This window comes from Bos indicus x Bos taurus, chromosome 22 (genome assembly GCF_003369695.1).
Source record: "Bos indicus x Bos taurus breed Angus x Brahman F1 hybrid chromosome 22, Bos_hybrid_MaternalHap_v2.0, whole genome shotgun sequence".
NCBI lineage: Eukaryota > Metazoa > Chordata > Mammalia > Artiodactyla > Bovidae > Bos > Bos indicus x Bos taurus.
In genome coordinates, this window is record NC_040097.1 from 53,009,053 (window position 1) to 53,025,902 (window position 16,850).

Here is a 16,850-nt window from a genome sequence, read left to right on the forward strand (position 1 = left end):
GGGCTCATATGTGTCCCGAATTCAAAAAGTGGCATCAGAATATTATCCCAAGCCCTAACCCTTTAGGACCATCCATACTGTTGTTATTTTTTTTTAATTATAATTATCTTGCTCTATTTAAAGAAACATTATTAAAGGAAACTTTTTATTCATAAATAGTTATTAAATAAAAATGTTATTAATTAAATGAAAATAAATAATAAAGTATCAGATCAGTTCAGTCGCTCAGTTGTATCTGACTCTTTGCAACCCCATGAATCTCAGCACGCCAGGCCTCCCAGTCCATCACCAACTCCCAGAGATCACTGAGACTCACGTCCATCGAGTCATTGATGCCATCCACCCATCTCATCCTCTGTCGTCCCCTTCTCCTCTTGCCCCCAATCCCTCCCAGCATCAGAGTCTTTCCCAATGAGTCAACTCTTCGAATGAGGTGGCCAAAGTACTGGAGTTTCAGCTTTAGCATCATTCCTTCCAAAGAAATCCCAGGGCTGATCTCCTTCAGAATGGACTGGTTGGATCTCCTTGCAGTCCAAGGGACTCTCAAGAGTCTTCTCCAACACCACAGTTCAAAAGCATCAATTCTTCGGCGCTCAGCCTTCTTCACAGTCCAACTCTCACATCCATACATGACCATAGCCTTGACTAGACGAACCTTTGTTGGCAAAGTAATGTCTGCTTTTGAATATGCTGTCTAGGTTGGTCATAACTTTCCTTCCAAGGAGTAAGCGTCTTTTAATTTCATGGCTGCAGTCACCATCTGCAGTGATTCTGGAGCCCAGAAAAATAAAGTCTGACACTGTTTCCACTGTTTCCCCATCTATTTGCCATGAAGTGGTGGGACCGGATGCCATGATCTTCGTTTTCTCAATGTTGAGCTTTAAGCCAACTTTTTCACTCTCCTCTTTCACTTTCATCAAGAGGCTTTTTAGTTCCTCTTCACTTTCTGCCATAAGGGTGGTGTCATCTGCATATCTGAGGTTATTGATATTTCTCCCGGCAATCTTGATTCCAGCTTGTGTTTCTTCCAGTCCAGCGTTTATCATGATGTACTCTGCATATAAGTTAAATAAGCAGGGTGACAATATACAGCCTTGACGTACTCCTTTTCCTATTTGGAACCAGTCTATTGTTCCATGTCCAGTTCTAACTGTTGCTTCCTGACCTGCCTACAAATTTCTCAAGATCAGGTGGTCTGGTATTCCCATCTCTTTCAGAATTTTCCACAGTTTATTGTGATCCACACAGTCAAAGGCTTTGGCATAGTCACTAAAGCAGAAATAGATGCTTTTCTGGAACTTTGTTTCTTTTTCCATGATCCAGCAGATGTTGGCAATTTGATCTCTGTTTCTAAAACCAGCTTGAACATCAGGAAGTTCACGGTTCACGTATTGCTGAAGCCTGGCTTGGAGAATTTTGAGCATTACTTTACTAGCGTGTCAGATGAGTGCAATTGTGCGGTAGTTTGAGCATTCTTTGGCGTTGCCTTTCTTTGGGATTGGAATGAAAACTGACCTTTTCCAGTTCTGTGGCCACTGCTGAGTTTTCCAAATTGGCTGGCATATTGAATGCAGCACTTTCACAGCATCGTCTTTCAGGATTTGGAATAGCTCAACTGGAATTCCATCACCTCTAAGGCCCACTTGACTTCACATTCCAGGATGTCTGGCTCTAGGTCAGTGATCACACCATCGTGATTATCTGGGTTGTGAAGATCTATTTTGTACAGTTCTTCTGTGTATTCTTGCCATCTCTTCTTAATATCTTCTGCTTCTGTTAGGTCCATACCATTTCTGTCCTTTATCGAGCCCATCTTTGCATGAAATGTTCCTTTGGTATCTCTGATTTTCTTAAAGAGATCCCTAGTCTTTCCCATTCTGTTGTTTTCCTCTATTTCTTTGCATTGATCGCTGAAGAAGGCTTTCTTATTTCTTCTTGCTATTCTTTGGAACTCTGCATTCAGATGTTTATATCTTTCCTTTTCTCCTTTGCTTTTCGCTTCTCTTCTTTTCACAGCTATTTGTAAGGCCTCCCCAGACAGGCATTTTGCTTTTTTGCATTTCTTTTCCATAGGGATGGTCTATGTATAATAAAGTATACATAATATTAAAGTTGACTCATTTATTAAAATTCATTCCTGATAAGTTTTTCAGTGAGACGAAAGAATATTTATGTTCTGTTGAAAATGAAGGTATATTCCTGGTGTTCATGTGATATTTGAATCTTGATATAATATGAAATGGATTTGGAGTGCATTTCTCTAAGAACAGAAGTTTAAGGACTTCTCTGGTGGTCCAGTGGTTAAGATTCCATGCTTCCTCTGCAGGGGGCACGGGTGTGATCCTAGTTAAGGAACTAATATCCCACGTGTCATGAGATGTCACCAGTAAATAAATAAATAAAATTAAAAAATTTTTAAGTTTATATTGATTTTTAGTTGGGTTTGATTTGGTTTCCTGTCCTACTGGCTCTTGCTTGCTTTCCCCCTCTCTGTGTAGTGTTTTAAATCTCTACAGTCTATCCCTTTAGGAACCTAGTTTCAGAAAATTTGTAAGTTTCAGTGTGATGGAAAATAGAGGGCTACTTCCTGCCTTAATACCTGAAATTAGGGTTTGATTTTAGGAGGTGTTAGAACTGTATAATTTACAGTGTTTGTCTATGTACTTCCTAATATATTTTAATTACATATTATTACAGTTCATCAATATTACATATTATAGTTCATGAATCACTACAATAAATCATCATAATGTTGTTTCCAACCCCACCAAGGTTAGATTAGTGTTAGGTTCAATGTATTCTTTTAAATGGCAAAGAAGTAGTCGTAGTTTAAAAAGATTTTAGCCCTCAGGTGGCAAAATTTAAGAAAACATAAAAGCATTTAAAAGGGTAAGATTCATGTGCTGGGAGTGTCATCTGTATAGTTTACTCTGCTGTGCTACATTAATAAAGTACAGTTGTAATTTCATATAACTTTCAACCTTTAAAATATTGTATGTATTACTACAGAATTATTGTTGCATTTGATAAATTGTACTTAGCCCTGACTAGTAAATCCTACAAATTGCTCAATTTTGAGAGCTGAATTTTTTTGTGGGGAGGGGGGGCAGGGCGGGGGGCAGTGCGGGGCTTAAAAAAAAAAAAGAAGCCCAAATATATATGTAAGTCACTTTTAAATGACTTCTTCCTACAGCAGTGTATTAATTAGCCACTTTATTATTTTGACAGTCGAGTTGAACTGAAAAGATTATGTGAAATTTTCACAAGAATGTTTGCTGATCCTCATGGCAAGGTATGTTTTAGTATTTAAGATTACTCCTATAAGGTGTCATTATTATATTGCCCCAAAAAAGAAGTAAATAATAACAAAAAACTATAAGCCATTTTTATTTATTTATTGCCCTAAAATGGCAATGATCTTTTCAACATAATTGAAATTGAGTATTTGATATCATACATAATTTAGAAGTTGCTCTCTGATAACTATTTAAGCTTCTCTAAAAGAGGGATTATCTAAGGCTATAAACTAAAGAGTATATAGTCACATGCACAACTCTTCTACAATTAGTCAGGGTGAGTATTTATATTACTAAAAGCATTTTACTATTTATAAAGGAAATAATCGGGATAAGTTGAAAAAAGTTTCTAACTTTTTATTCAGTTTTCTTCTTTATTAACATATATTCTTAAAAGAGCAATTTTGTAGACAAGATCTGCCATTAAAAAACAAAAAGCATAAAATACGGTTTCACCTATAGTTTGTGAGTAATAAAAAGAGAAACATTTCATATGTTGAAAGAGTTCATAAAAATCTTCAGAACTTCGTTCAGCTTTTAATGCTGATTAAAGTATATGTAAGTACTTATGTATACTCTGCATGTGTACTGTGAAATTTTTGTTTTAAAATGTAAAGTTTTGTCGTAAAATGTACTCATTTGTTCTATTTTCAGCAGTGTGTTTGGCAGTGGTGAAATTTTATTCAGTATCTTCCTTTAGGACACCAGCTGTCTACATGAGAATTTCTAACCTATGTGAGAGGGAGATGTGGAAGGGAAATCATAAGAAAAATATTTATGAATTTTGCTTCATTTTTTTTATTGTCTTCACTTTATTGTTGCACATTTCATTCCTTCTCATTTTTTTTCTATTTTCAGTATTTTCATTACTTGTGACACTACTTAAAGATAATAAAATCCCATTCTTTACATAGACTAAAATCTGGCTAAGGATTATAAACTGTCTTAACTTTAAAGCAATAATTTCCAAAGATTATCCTTTTATCTGAAGGCATATTTATTTCAGATAAGTAAATACCTTCATTTAAAAGGTAAAAGATGTTCAAAAATAGAGGTAAAAGATGTTCAAAGTGCATTCTATTTTTGGAATTCATTTAGATTTCAAGATCCCATTAAAGACAAAAAGCACACTAAGTTTATAATTTTTAAACTGAGCATGTAGATAACTCCATTTTATACTGATATTACTACCACTGATTACTGTAGAAATTGTTATAATGGAAGAATTTCTATAAATCCTAAACAAATTAACTGTTGATATTTTTTTTTGTTAGCAGTATGAGTCAAAGGACAAGACAGTTATGATCTGTGTGGACTTGTTTTATCAAATAATATTTTGTTAATAATCTATACAACTTTTAAAAATAGAGTTTTAAAACATCTTCAATAAGTAATATAATTCATCTGTAGTGGAACGTATGAGAGTGAGGCTGTTACTATTTCTTGAAGTCATAGTTTTTCATTTTTTATTAGGACAGTAATGCAGTTTAGTTGGATCCTAGGATTTAACAGTGATGAGACTTTTTTTAAACAGTCTCTTGAAGAAAAGCTTTTTTAAATGAAGTAAATTTTTAAATTAAAGTCTCTTGAAGATCAAATAGGAAAGCCAAGTTTGATGTTGGTGAAGCACAGGTGTTTGGCCTCCCTTAGTAAATATGGAGAACCAGCCACGATCCTCCCTAGAGGTGTCAGGAAGGAGACTTTCTGGTTTTTTTCCTGTGGGGTTTTATAACAGCGTACAATTCTTATTGATCCATCTGGCTTTGCTTTGTTTTGTTTTGTTTTGTTTTAGTTATTTCACTGAATACAGATATAAAGGGAAGATTTTTGTTAACTCGTTTTGCTCAGCTTTTATTTGGTGATTGTCCATCAGAGACTGCCAATAATGTAATTAATTAAGAATAAACTGGCTATATCACCATACACTGGGGATTTAAAAATATCAGGGTTTGATTTGAGTTTTTGCATATCTTTATATTGTTCAAGTAGTAGATATCCCTCCTTTTTAATTTTATAAAGTACTAATAGTCCAGTCATTTGAATCAAGTAGCTGTTCTTGATGCTCTCTTTTCCTTCCAAGTAAAATTTTAGTTTTATTTTCCCAACTGCTGTCTATCAAGAGTTGGTTTTTTCTTTCCCCCTCCCTATAAAGGGCCAGACAGTATATATTTCCGGCTTTGTGGACCATAATGATCTTTGTTACAGCTCTGCCATTATAGCACAAAGGCGTCTTTTGACGGTATCTAAACAAGTGACCATGGCTAGGTGTCCATAAAACTTTACTTAGGAACATTGAAATATTAATTTTCATCAAATTATCATGTGTCACTAAATAGCCTTTTCTTTTGATTAAAAAAAAAAGCTATTTTAAAATGTAAAACCATTCTTAGCTTGCAGACTATGGTTTCCCAACCCCTGTTGTATACAATCAACTCTAATGATTGACACATTGACACCAAAATAAAAACATGTTCAAGAACCTCTACTCATGGTCATGCCACTGCTTGAAGGTCAAGACTGTTGACTGGGACCAGAACCAGTGTACCGGTCCCTGGTGGGTTAAATCAACCTTTATTCCTATATACGCTGTCCATTTCTGATCTGTGATTTTGGTCTAAAAGCTCAGTCCTGCCTTTCCTGTACCTCTTGCTTTTCTCTTCTGTCCTCCATAGAGACTGTGTCAAATAGTCTTTCCTTAAATTTAACTCTAGCCCTGTTGACCTCTCATCTCGTGCCCTGAGCATTTGTCCTGGCCTCTTAGCTTACCAAGAAAATAGATGCCATCCAACAGAAACTCCATTTCCTGCCTCCAAACCAGCAAAATTAATTGCACATAAGCCATTCTTTCTACCTTTTATCCTATGGAAATGGCAGGAGGTCTTACCTTGAAGCTGTTGGCAGCCACATAAACATGTACTCTCTTTTTTTGCTAATATACTCTCATCTGCTTGGTCTTCCAGGAAGTTTTCATAAATTTCAGCTTGCTCTTTGACATGCCTTTTTATTTTTTGGCTTTGCTGTAAGTGTATTCAGTTTATCTTTTCTGACACTAGGGGATGTGGTGTGGGAGAGGAGGAGAAGGGTGGTTTTCTGTTGTGTCTGATCCGGTCTTCCTCACAGCAGACAGCCTCTCTTTTCAGACACCTGTCTCTGCTTGTTTTACTAGTGTTGCTGTGGCTTAGAGCATTGCCCTAGGCCCTCCTTTTTCACTCTGTACCTTATTTGAAGCTTGTCGCCCACTTTATCCTGATGACTCTCAAATGGTACTCCCAGCCCATATTTTTCTCCTTCACTTACCTAGTTACATGCCTTTGGCTCATCTTAAACCTTAAAACTATTTTTCCTCTTGAGTCATGTTATCTCGTTAGATGAAGCCACCATCCCCTCATTGGGCATCAGTCTAGAAATTTACTCAGTCCTAATTGATTCAACCTTCTAAATATTTCCATTCTCACTACTCATTCCTGGCACAATTGCCTTTGGCCTGCTGCACCTCCTCCCCACCTTCTGTCCCTAAATTTTCTTTCACTCTGCATCCTTGAATAATCTTTCTAAAAGGTAAATCTTCTATCTTGACTTAAAACTCTTCAGTGACTACTCATTACCCTCAAGAAAATATTCAAAGAAAGCCTGTCATTTTTGCTTGTTATTCCCTTTTCACTCTTAACGCAGCCTGAAAACTATGTTCGTTTCCCCAGATGTGCCCTGCACTTTTCCTCATAGCCTCGAAACCGATCATCGAAGTCACTTCTCTTTCTTGCCTCAAATATGCTCTCCACCATGAATTGGAATCACTTATCTGTAACCTCAACCACCCTGAGAGCTCACAGGGCAGAAACCATCTGAAGCCTTGCCCCCAGAATGGTCCATAGGGTTTTGGAGACACTTCCTGTCATGAAATTGGTTGGGTGGACTTTCCCGTGTCCTTTTAAGTTGAAGTCAACATTTCAGTCTCTCTTAACAGCTCTGAAATGTAGCAGTAGACCACCTGCTGTCCCCAGCAGAAATAGGAGACTTAGAGAACCAGGGTGTGAGCAGCAGCCCCATCTCCTTTCATCTAGGATCACCTCCAACCCCTAGAACGTTTCTCTTATTTGTGTTAGTAAGTATCTGAGTCCAACTGAAATATCAGGTGAACTCCACTATACAGTAAAGACATCCCAGAAAGGAAGGGCTGGAAAAGAGCTGTTTTTGAGTACAGTTGAAATAGATGCTGGATTTTTTTTCTGTGACATGAGTGATGTGGTTGGCATTTACAGTGTACAAGCTGAAATTATTTGATGTCCATAACTTGATAAACTTTTTTAACTTTCAGATACTACTGATTCAGTCGTGGTATCTGTGTGAAAGTAATTTATATTATAAAGCTGCAAATGTGTAGTTTAAAGCCTCTTAATATTTTCCTGAGAGACAGCACCACACAGTGATAACAAATATGAGTAGTGGAGCTGGATTGCTTTGGTTCAAATCCTCCCTCCATCACTTTTTAGCACTGTGTGCGTTGGTTTCTTAATCTGTAAAATAGAGTTAATAAGATTGCAGTGATAATTAAATGAGTTAATGTATGTAAAGTCCTTACAACACAGTAAGCGCTACATATGTTTTTTTTTTTTTAAATAAGTTTGAAAAATTAAGGAATTCAAGGCAGATTTTTATTTTGATTGCTCTAGACACACTTTTTCCTCCAAACGTAAGATGTGTCAGAAAGTTTATCCCCTGTGATTCTGACAGTCGACTCAGAAGAAACTACTTGAGGAGAGCCACCTTTACTGAAGAACATGCTTTGATTTGACATATTATGGTCTGTGTAGTCCTGCCTACCTACAGGTCTTAGAATCAAGAGACCAAATATGTATCTTACCTAGGGAAAATTAAAAGTTGTAGTATCTTTTTACCTTCATACGATAGTAATTGTTCCAGGCCGTCACAGAAATAATTTAACTTGTGAATACATTGCTTCTCAAGAGGGGGAAAAAATAAACGAAAAATTCTTAGATACTATGCTTTGGAAGCAAATGTTGGCACTGTTCAGAAATGTTGGCATGTGTCTGTTAGTCTTAGGTTCTTTCCAGAAGTTGAACCTCAAGGATAGTAGGGTCTGAAAATAAGGGAGTTTTCCTTTTTTTTTGTTTGTAAATTTTCTTGGCAAGAAAATGAGAGAGAAATACAGGAAAACCACATATTCTTCTCACATACCATTCATTTAACTCTTGTGTTAAAAACTGTTTTGAGTTTGTCATAAAACTTTGGAAAACATCTGTCATTTTTATTTTCTAAGTGTTTTTCTCCCATACAGGAACTTGGCATTGATGGCGACTAATTTGTGTGTTTTTCTTTTTTTTCTTTTTTTCCTTTTGCATGCTGTCCCCTGTGTTGGAACTCTCAATAGAGAGTAAGTTGGTTCAGTATTTGTTGGAAACCTAACTTTACTGCATGACTGTGAAATTAACCCTTTTTCTCTGTTTTCTCTCCCAAAGAGTTCATGCAGTGTTGGAACCTTTGCAATCCACGAAATGCTATCTGCAGTTACGCAAACTGTCATTCTGTTTGGAGATGTGCTTTTTAATCTACTAATTAATCTAATTTGATTATGTTCTTCTGTTCTATATTTGATGACTGGCACACCTAAGGCATGGGGGCTTCCCTGGGGCTCAGTGGTGAAGAACCTGCCTGCAACGCAGGAGACCCAGATTGGATTCCTGGGTCGGGAAGATCCCCTGGAGAAGGGAATGGCAACCCACTCCAGTATTCTTGCCTGGAGAGTCCCATGGTCAGGGGAGCCTGGAGGGCTACAGTCCATGGGGTCACAGAGTGGACACGACTGAGCGACTGACACACACCTGATATAAGCAAGGCTGCCTCAATTGTAATAACACAGATATTACAGTTCTTTTCCCAGTGAACTACAGTTGTGAAATATGTAGGATTATACATTGAGTCTGTTGAAGGTTATTAAAAAAAAAACAATTCCCAAGTTTCACAATCAATTTTTTTAAATTGAGTTCTAACCTCCTCATATGCACTTTCTACTGTTCTGTTAATGGTGTCCCATAAAAGGAAACAGAGCAGTTTAAGGAGCAGTGATCTCAGCTTTCTCTTCTGAAATCAGATGTTTAGCCCAATGTTTTATTAGTATATCCACTTTTCTATTTCTCCTTTAATCATAGATAAGGAAATGGGAGAATATCAACATCTATCTGACAGTGAACTCTTTGTGATACAGCAGTCACATGAAATTTTATGCAAACTTCCAATGTATATTTTGGATGGAGATATATATGTGTGTGTGTGTGTGTGTGTATATATATATATATATATATATATATATGCATAAGCATTTTGAAAAATAATAGTATAATTCTATATGTAAAGTACTATTAGTACACATTTACAGTTTTATTCAGCTATACTCACATTTTATCTAATCAAAAGAAATTTCTACTTAGGAGACTCAGACACATCTTCCTGAAAAAAATAGCAGTTCAGATCTTGACAGGAATATAAACTTTGGATTATATCAGGATGAGAAGAAAGGGCCTCCTACAAATGACTACCCTGAGTCCAGAGAAGTTGGAGATGTCAAAAAGTTTATAGTAAAGAAAACCTTGGCTGTAGTGAAAGGCAGGTCATCCATATCTTCCCTTGCATTGAGAAAAGGGGTTGGTTACTAAGGTAAATTTTACTCAACTAAAAGAAAATTCTTACTTTTAAGGCAACTTTTCCTACAGTATCATCAGACAACTTTTTAATTGCATCCTCAACCTCTGATAACTTTAGATTTGGTTCTAACTGGTGACATAAGACTAAAATAGAGCCATTGTTCTCAAATGCTATATATTCCAGATAGGAAGATAACATAAATACAGAGAAATTTAAAGAACACTGTAAAGGTAGCCCAAGTACCAGTTTCAAACAGGGATGGACAGTGGCTATTATCTAAAGATATTCAAGAAGCTCTTTGGCTGGGACTTGAGTGGTAAGCTTTGTAGGGAGTCACGTACTTTGTGTAAATAGAGGGATTAGAGAGTGTGGTAGGAAATCAGGAGTGTGTGAGGTACATGTTTAGGGATGAAGACTTTATGTTGCCAAATCGTCCAACATCAGTCTGAAGAGTTAGAGCCTCGTCTAAGCATTTGAGACATTTTTCTATAGACAGGGAAGGGACATTAAAGAATTTTGTTTCTGTCAAAAGAGTGATGTCACCATCTGATAGAAAGAAGTCTGAGTTGGTCTGCTGTTTTGTAAATAAAGTTTTATTGAAACAGAACTGTGTTCACTTGTCTGCATAGTGTCTGTGGCTATGCTATGACGACAGAGTTGAAGAGTGCGGCCCACATCATATGGCCTGCAAAGCCTAGAATATCTGCTTTCTGGCCTGTTAGAGAAATCCAGACTTGAGGTCAGAAAGGCCTGGTGCCTACAGTGATGTTCTGATCGACAGATTTGAGTAAGGCCAAAAGTGAGAGCTATTATAGAGATTATTATGGGGCCTAGAAGGCTCTGTCAAGGAAGTCATAATTTCGATGAAAAGAGAATCAGGATGAAGATCTAAGAGGTCTCCCCACATTCAGGATACAAAAGGAAAATGCCTGGTAACAATGAAAAAAGGGAGATAAGAGGAAAAAAGTGTCAAACTATGGAATGGCCCGGCGTACTAAGCTCATGAAAAAGCTATGACATTTCTTGATTGGAAGGTAATTGATGGGTGCAATAGGATGGAAATTGAAAACGAAATTCTTGAGACAGTGTCTTCTGCATTGGTAAACAGATAATTCAGGTTGAGAACAGAAGAGTAAAGATAGAGGAGACCGTACTTTCGAGAGCAAGAATACAAGTAGAAAGACTAGTCTTCGAAATAAAATTGGCTCTTCCTTGGAGAAAGAGTTATTATAAGGATAGCTATAGAAGAAATCAAAGTGAGGGGAAAGTCAGTGGAGAATTTTATCATGAATGGCAGTCAAGTAGATGAAGAAGTTGTCCAGTAATACTAAAAGCCAAGTGATTTAGCCATTGATGAGCTGTGGAAACCTTGAGCAAGTAGGTCCCCTAATTTTCTAGTTCTCGATTTTCTGAGAATCAGATAAAATGAGCGAGTTGACTTAGGCATTCTAATGCCTTTGATTTTCTAAATGGATTTTGGTACAGTGAAAGCTTAAAGTTGGAATCTTGAGGAAAATAGGCAGCAGTTGGGACACTAGGAGTGAAAGTGAACCGGAGAATTAGAGAGTGTTGTGCTGGTGCACCAGGCTTAAGGGAGTAGCAGGAAGCCCCGATTTGTCATGTTTGTTACAATTCCCGAGGTGTAAATAGTCCCAAATGGCTGATTTCAAGCCATCAACCACCTCACAAAATTCCTGGATATTTAACGTTTGACTTTCTAGGCATGTACTGACTAACGCCAGGACGTCACTGGACAGATTTGCTAGTCAGAGTGAGTACTAGGTTAAATACATGTATTTGTTATGAGTAGGTCTATTGACGTTCCTCAGGCCCAGAGACAGTTCAGTGAAGCTGTGGTCCAAGTGGTTCTGGTAGGGTAGTACCGGAGTTAATGAATCTGCATTGTGATTAAGAACAGTGTTGAGGCACAGGTACTTACTGCCTTGAGGTCAGAGGTAACAAATTTTAAGTAGTCATACTTTCTGCTTTTACAAATAACGTCTTGAGCAAAGTGTATGTTTTCTAAGGCTTCCCAGGTGGCACAGTGGTAAAGAATCTGCCCGCCAGTCCAGAAGATACAAGAGATGCAGGTTCGATCCCTGGATCAGAAAGATCCACTTGAGTAGGAAATGGCAACCCACTCCAGTATTCTTACCTGGAAAATTCCATAGACATACAGGCCTGGCGGGCTATATTCATTCCACGAGGTTGCAAAGAATCAGACATGACTGAGCACATACACACAAGCACATCTTTTTCTAACTCAAATTCAGATGTTAAAAAGCTTAGTTACAATTCTGATAGATAAAAAGTCCTTCATTTCTAACATGAGAGAAAAACAGGAATTCGTGTATAACTACATAAAGGAAAGTGAAGAAATAAAATATATATTGAGAGTAAAACTCTTAATTTTAAATTAGCATACTTACTTTGGACTTAACTTTTTTAAACCATAGATTTTATAATCCATTGGGATTATAAATTGTCTCATAACACAACATGGCTGACATTATCTTAAGAACTTTTCCCTCTTTATGTAGAAATAAATTGTCCAGTATGATATTGAATTTATTGATGAGATATAACCTTATTGTATGTCACTTGTTGTAAGTACTTTTAATGAGATAAATCACTTAGGAATCTTAGCTTCCCTCCCCTTAAATTTTTCTTGAATCTTATAAGAAGTTTAAAACTAGTAGATTAATATTGGAAACAAGTATAAAACCCCTCGGTAGAAATGGAGACTAATAGCATGCCATCTGGTTCTTTGTAGAAATCATTAAAATGTAGATGTAGATTTGTGTCCTGATTTTATTTATTTTAGGCACAGGTATCCCATTTAAGGAAGTCATTTAAGGCTTCCCAGGTGGCACTAGTGGTAAAGATCCCACCTGCCTGATGCAGGAGTCGTAAGAGACATGGATTCTGTCCCTGATTTGGGATGATCCCCTGGAGGAGGAAATGGCAATGCACTCCAGTATCCTTGCCTAGAGAATCCCATGGACAGAGGAGCCTGGAGGGCCACAGTCCATAGGGTTGCAGAGTCAGACATGACTGAGCAACTGAGCACACAGGTCATTTAAAATTACTTTTGGGGCAGTTTTAATAAATAATACATCTTATACCAAAGAATTTTGTGACTACTAACATTGTGAAAACTAAGAAGTCTCCAATTAGCCCATTATGTTAAAAATCATCTTATATATTAAGGTAGCTGTCAGCATAGTCTTCCTCTGATTAACTCACTGACACTTCAGAGAGCTGGGGGCTGGTGAGACTATGGGTAGTTTCTTGCCCTAAATTCAGATAAAATGAATTTCAGTTTAAGCTATGGCATCATTGACAGCCTTAGGTGTGCCAGCCATTATGGCCAAAGTTTCTTTACCAAGTGATGCTGCATGGAATAGCTAATTGTCGAACTTCAGCAGAAGTTGGATAACAGTTCAAATGTACTCTTGTATCACAGAGTCCAATGAAAAGCGAGAGAGATTGTTTTTTCCGCTTGGCTGCCAATCGCTGTGCCTCTGATTCCTGTATTCCTTTCTCTTTCAGTTTTGAATTGATCATAGAGGTCAATATTTCCTCCTTTTTCTTCTCCTTCCCCCATTTACCCACTGTAGGTATTCAGCATGTTTTTGGAGACTCTAGTGGACTTCATACAAGTCCACAAAGATGATCTTCAAGATTGGTTGTTTGTACTGCTGACGCAACTACTTAAAAAAATGGGTGCTGATTTGCTTGGGTCTGTTCAAGCAAAAGTTCAGAAAGCCCTCGATGTTACAAGGTAAGATTTTTCTTCATATATTTCCACTTAATTCTTCATATATTTCCACTTAATTACTGAGTAGTAATTAAGAAAATTTAGTTTTTGTGTTGAAAGTTCAGATTTTTGAGTCCTTTCAAACCATCAAGATTTCATGAGCTCCATTTGAAAATTGTTAATGATGTCCATTTACATGGTGTAATTTGATACAACATAGGTTCTTAGTTCAAACATTGCATTTAATCTATAAAAAATTTCATTAACATCGGTTGAGTAATTCAAGGTAGTAATTTATTGTAATTAAGATGTAACTGCAGCTTTTCTGGTAAGCGGCCTGAGATGACCCCTAAAAATGGTGCGCTATTCACTTGACCCAGAAAACCCCACAAAATCATGCAAATCAAGAGGTTCAAATCTTCGTGTTCACTTTAAGAACACTTGTGAAACTGTCCAGGCCATAAAGGGTATGCATATCCGAAAAGCCACCAAGTATCTGAAGGATGTCACTTTAAAGAAGCGATGTGTGCCATTCCGTCGTTACAACGGTGGAGTTGGTAGGTGTGCACAGGCCAAATAGTGGGGCTGGACGCAGGGTCAGTGGCCCAGAAAGAGTGCTGAATTTTTACTACACATGCTCAAAAACACAGAGTAATGCTGAACTTAAGGGCTTAGATGTAGATTCTCTGGTCATTGAGCACATCCAAGTGAACAAAGTGCCCCCCTGCTGCGCAGGACTTACAGAGCTCACGGTCGGATCAACCCCAACATGAGCTCTCCCTGCCACATTGAGATGATCCTTACTGAAAAAGAACAGATTGTTCCTAAACCAGAAGAGGAGGTTGCACAGAAGAAAAAGATATCCCAGAAGAAACCGAAGAAACAAACACTTATGGCCCGGGAATAAATGCCGCAAAAAATAAATGCAAATAAAAGTAAAAAAAAAAAAAGATGTAACTGCAAAGTAAAAGATTTTATTCAATCTAATATAAAGATAAAATATTTGCTAAATTTAAAAAGAATGTTTTATTATGCATTCTTTTTTCAGAAGATTTTGAACCAATGATACGTTTTTACTTTCTTGTGTAGATTGTTGAAGTGACTTATTTCAAATATCCATTTATTAAGTCGAGGTGAGTCTAGAATTCAGATATTAGGTATGGAAACATCTCTGATACTGTTGAACTTTTCCCTGAACACATTTTCTGATGAAATCTATAACTGAGGCAAGAGATCATTATTTGCTCTAGTGTTGCTTAGGGGGTTAAATTTATACTTGCAGGGTATAAATTCAAACGTTCTGCTAAAAGCTTACCTGCTGACTTAATTTTTAATTTTTTTTTTTGCTTTGTTCTTTCCGTATTTCAGAGAATCTTTTCCAAATGATCTTCAGTTCAATATTCTAATGAGATTTACAGTTGATCAGACCCAAACACCAAGCTTGAAGGTAAAAACTTGAGGTCTTTTGAAGACATTGTAAGGAACTGAAGTATTTTATTCATAAAGTTAATGTTTGTACTTGTGTCACATGAGAAGCTGTTCAATCAGTGGATTTTGTTTTTATAAACTTTCAGACAGTCAAGCCAGCACTTCGGGACCAGCTTCACTCTTTTTGGAGCTCCAAGGTTTTATTGGTTTTGTTTTAATCTGCATTATTTCTTTTCTTAACTCTCTTTACAAACTCTGCAGTGTTTCCGATAATGTTTGTATGCATCTATATATTCAACTACTAACCATTATAAGCCTCTAAAGCATGCACGGATTTGATTTCAAATGTTATTCGGTGCCAGATTATCTTCCGGAGAAGCTTACTGGGGACTCATAGTTAGAAAGCAACACAAGTATGGCCGTCTAACCCTAAGCTGTTGTGCAAACTCTCTCTATAAAGTCTTTTCTCATTTTATGTTTGTGATTTCCCAGTCCTTTTTTTTTTTCTTCAAAGTTTAGGAGTTTGAATAGGTATTCTGGGCAGAATATCAGTTTTGCCTCTGTATTTCAATTAACAAAAATTTTTAAGTTTAATCTCAGAGCTGTTCTCCAGTTCTTCTTAATTGAAACAGTAGCTTTTTTTTTCTTCTTACAATGTGATATTTCTGATGTGTGCATAAGCTTTTGATTTGGGATTAGCTTTCTCAATTGTTATTAGCACACATTTTCTAATAATTTATGTGGAAACTAGGTAGATACCATTTTTTTGTTACAAATAATAATTTAACATAGAAGAAAATATGTACCCCTGAATTCTTTACTAAAAATGGTTTTATTGAGTTTTCTTAAATGAGATTAACGTCAGGGAAATAACAAGCATATGTACATTTACAAGCCTTGTATTTTCTGCTCTGTTCTGCACGAAATGTTTCTATAAGCATTATTGCCTTGGATTGATTTCCCTTTTAAGTTTCTGAATATGATTTTGCCTTAAAGTCACAATTATGTTTCTTACCAGGGTTGACATGTACTCAACATATGTTATTTTCTCAGAGCTGCTTTGTGAAAGAGGTTCCATCTGTTTTGATTTTTAAAAGTGACCTGCAGAAGGAGAATAATTTACTTGCTATTATTGATAGACATTGTTTAAACTTGTTATTTGTCCAAGCCATTGTGCTAGATATTCCTTATAATTTTGTCATTAATATTTATAATACGTGATGAACTGTAAACTGTGGAAAGAATTATGATTTAGGTACTGGTGGTAGGTATTCAAATGGTATTGAAAACATATAGAGTTGTTACATGGGCCAGTAGAAATGGAGGTCTGAATCATTAGTTTTCAAAATAAGGGTTGCTAAAGGCCTGAAGAGAAAGACAATGGGAAGTATAAAACTAGTTTCCCTATTAGGAAATGTCATACTGAAGACTGAAATCACAGACTGTTTATCTGAAAGTCATACATACATATACATACACATATATACGTCACGATGGTTTAGTCGCTAAGTCACGTCCAAGTCTACAACCCCATGAACTATAGCCTGCCAGGCTCTTCTGTCCATGGGGTTTCCTGGACAAGAATACTGGAGTGGGTTGCCATTTCCTTCTCCAGGGATTTTCCCAACCCAGCGATCAAACCTGGGTCTCCTGCATTGCAGGCAGATTCTTTACTGATTATTTACCTCATATTACCTCATATTTAT

The 16,850-nt window shown here is 36.7% G+C and overlaps 1 protein-coding gene across 39 annotated transcripts in view; it reads left to right on the forward strand.

Moving 5' to 3' along the window:
* The window catches only part of CLASP2 (cytoplasmic linker associated protein 2), a 174,887-nt gene that overhangs the window by 127,613 nt on the left and 30,424 nt on the right, over window positions 1–16,850 (forward strand). For 15 of the 39 annotated variants that reach the window (XM_027523017.1, XM_027523020.1, XM_027523027.1 and 12 more), the window contains 5 exons: window positions 3,229–3,292; window positions 8,686–8,688; window positions 13,577–13,740; window positions 15,085–15,163; window positions 15,291–15,341. In XM_027523017.1, coding sequence (XP_027378818.1) covers window positions 3,229–3,292; window positions 8,686–8,688; window positions 13,577–13,740; window positions 15,085–15,163; window positions 15,291–15,341 — 361 coding nt within the window. The remainder of the gene's footprint in view (window positions 1–3,228; window positions 3,293–8,685; window positions 8,689–13,576; window positions 13,741–15,084; window positions 15,164–15,290; window positions 15,342–16,850) is intronic. The other 24 variants (XM_027523035.1, XM_027523024.1, XM_027523031.1 and 21 more) reach the window with 3 other exon arrangements.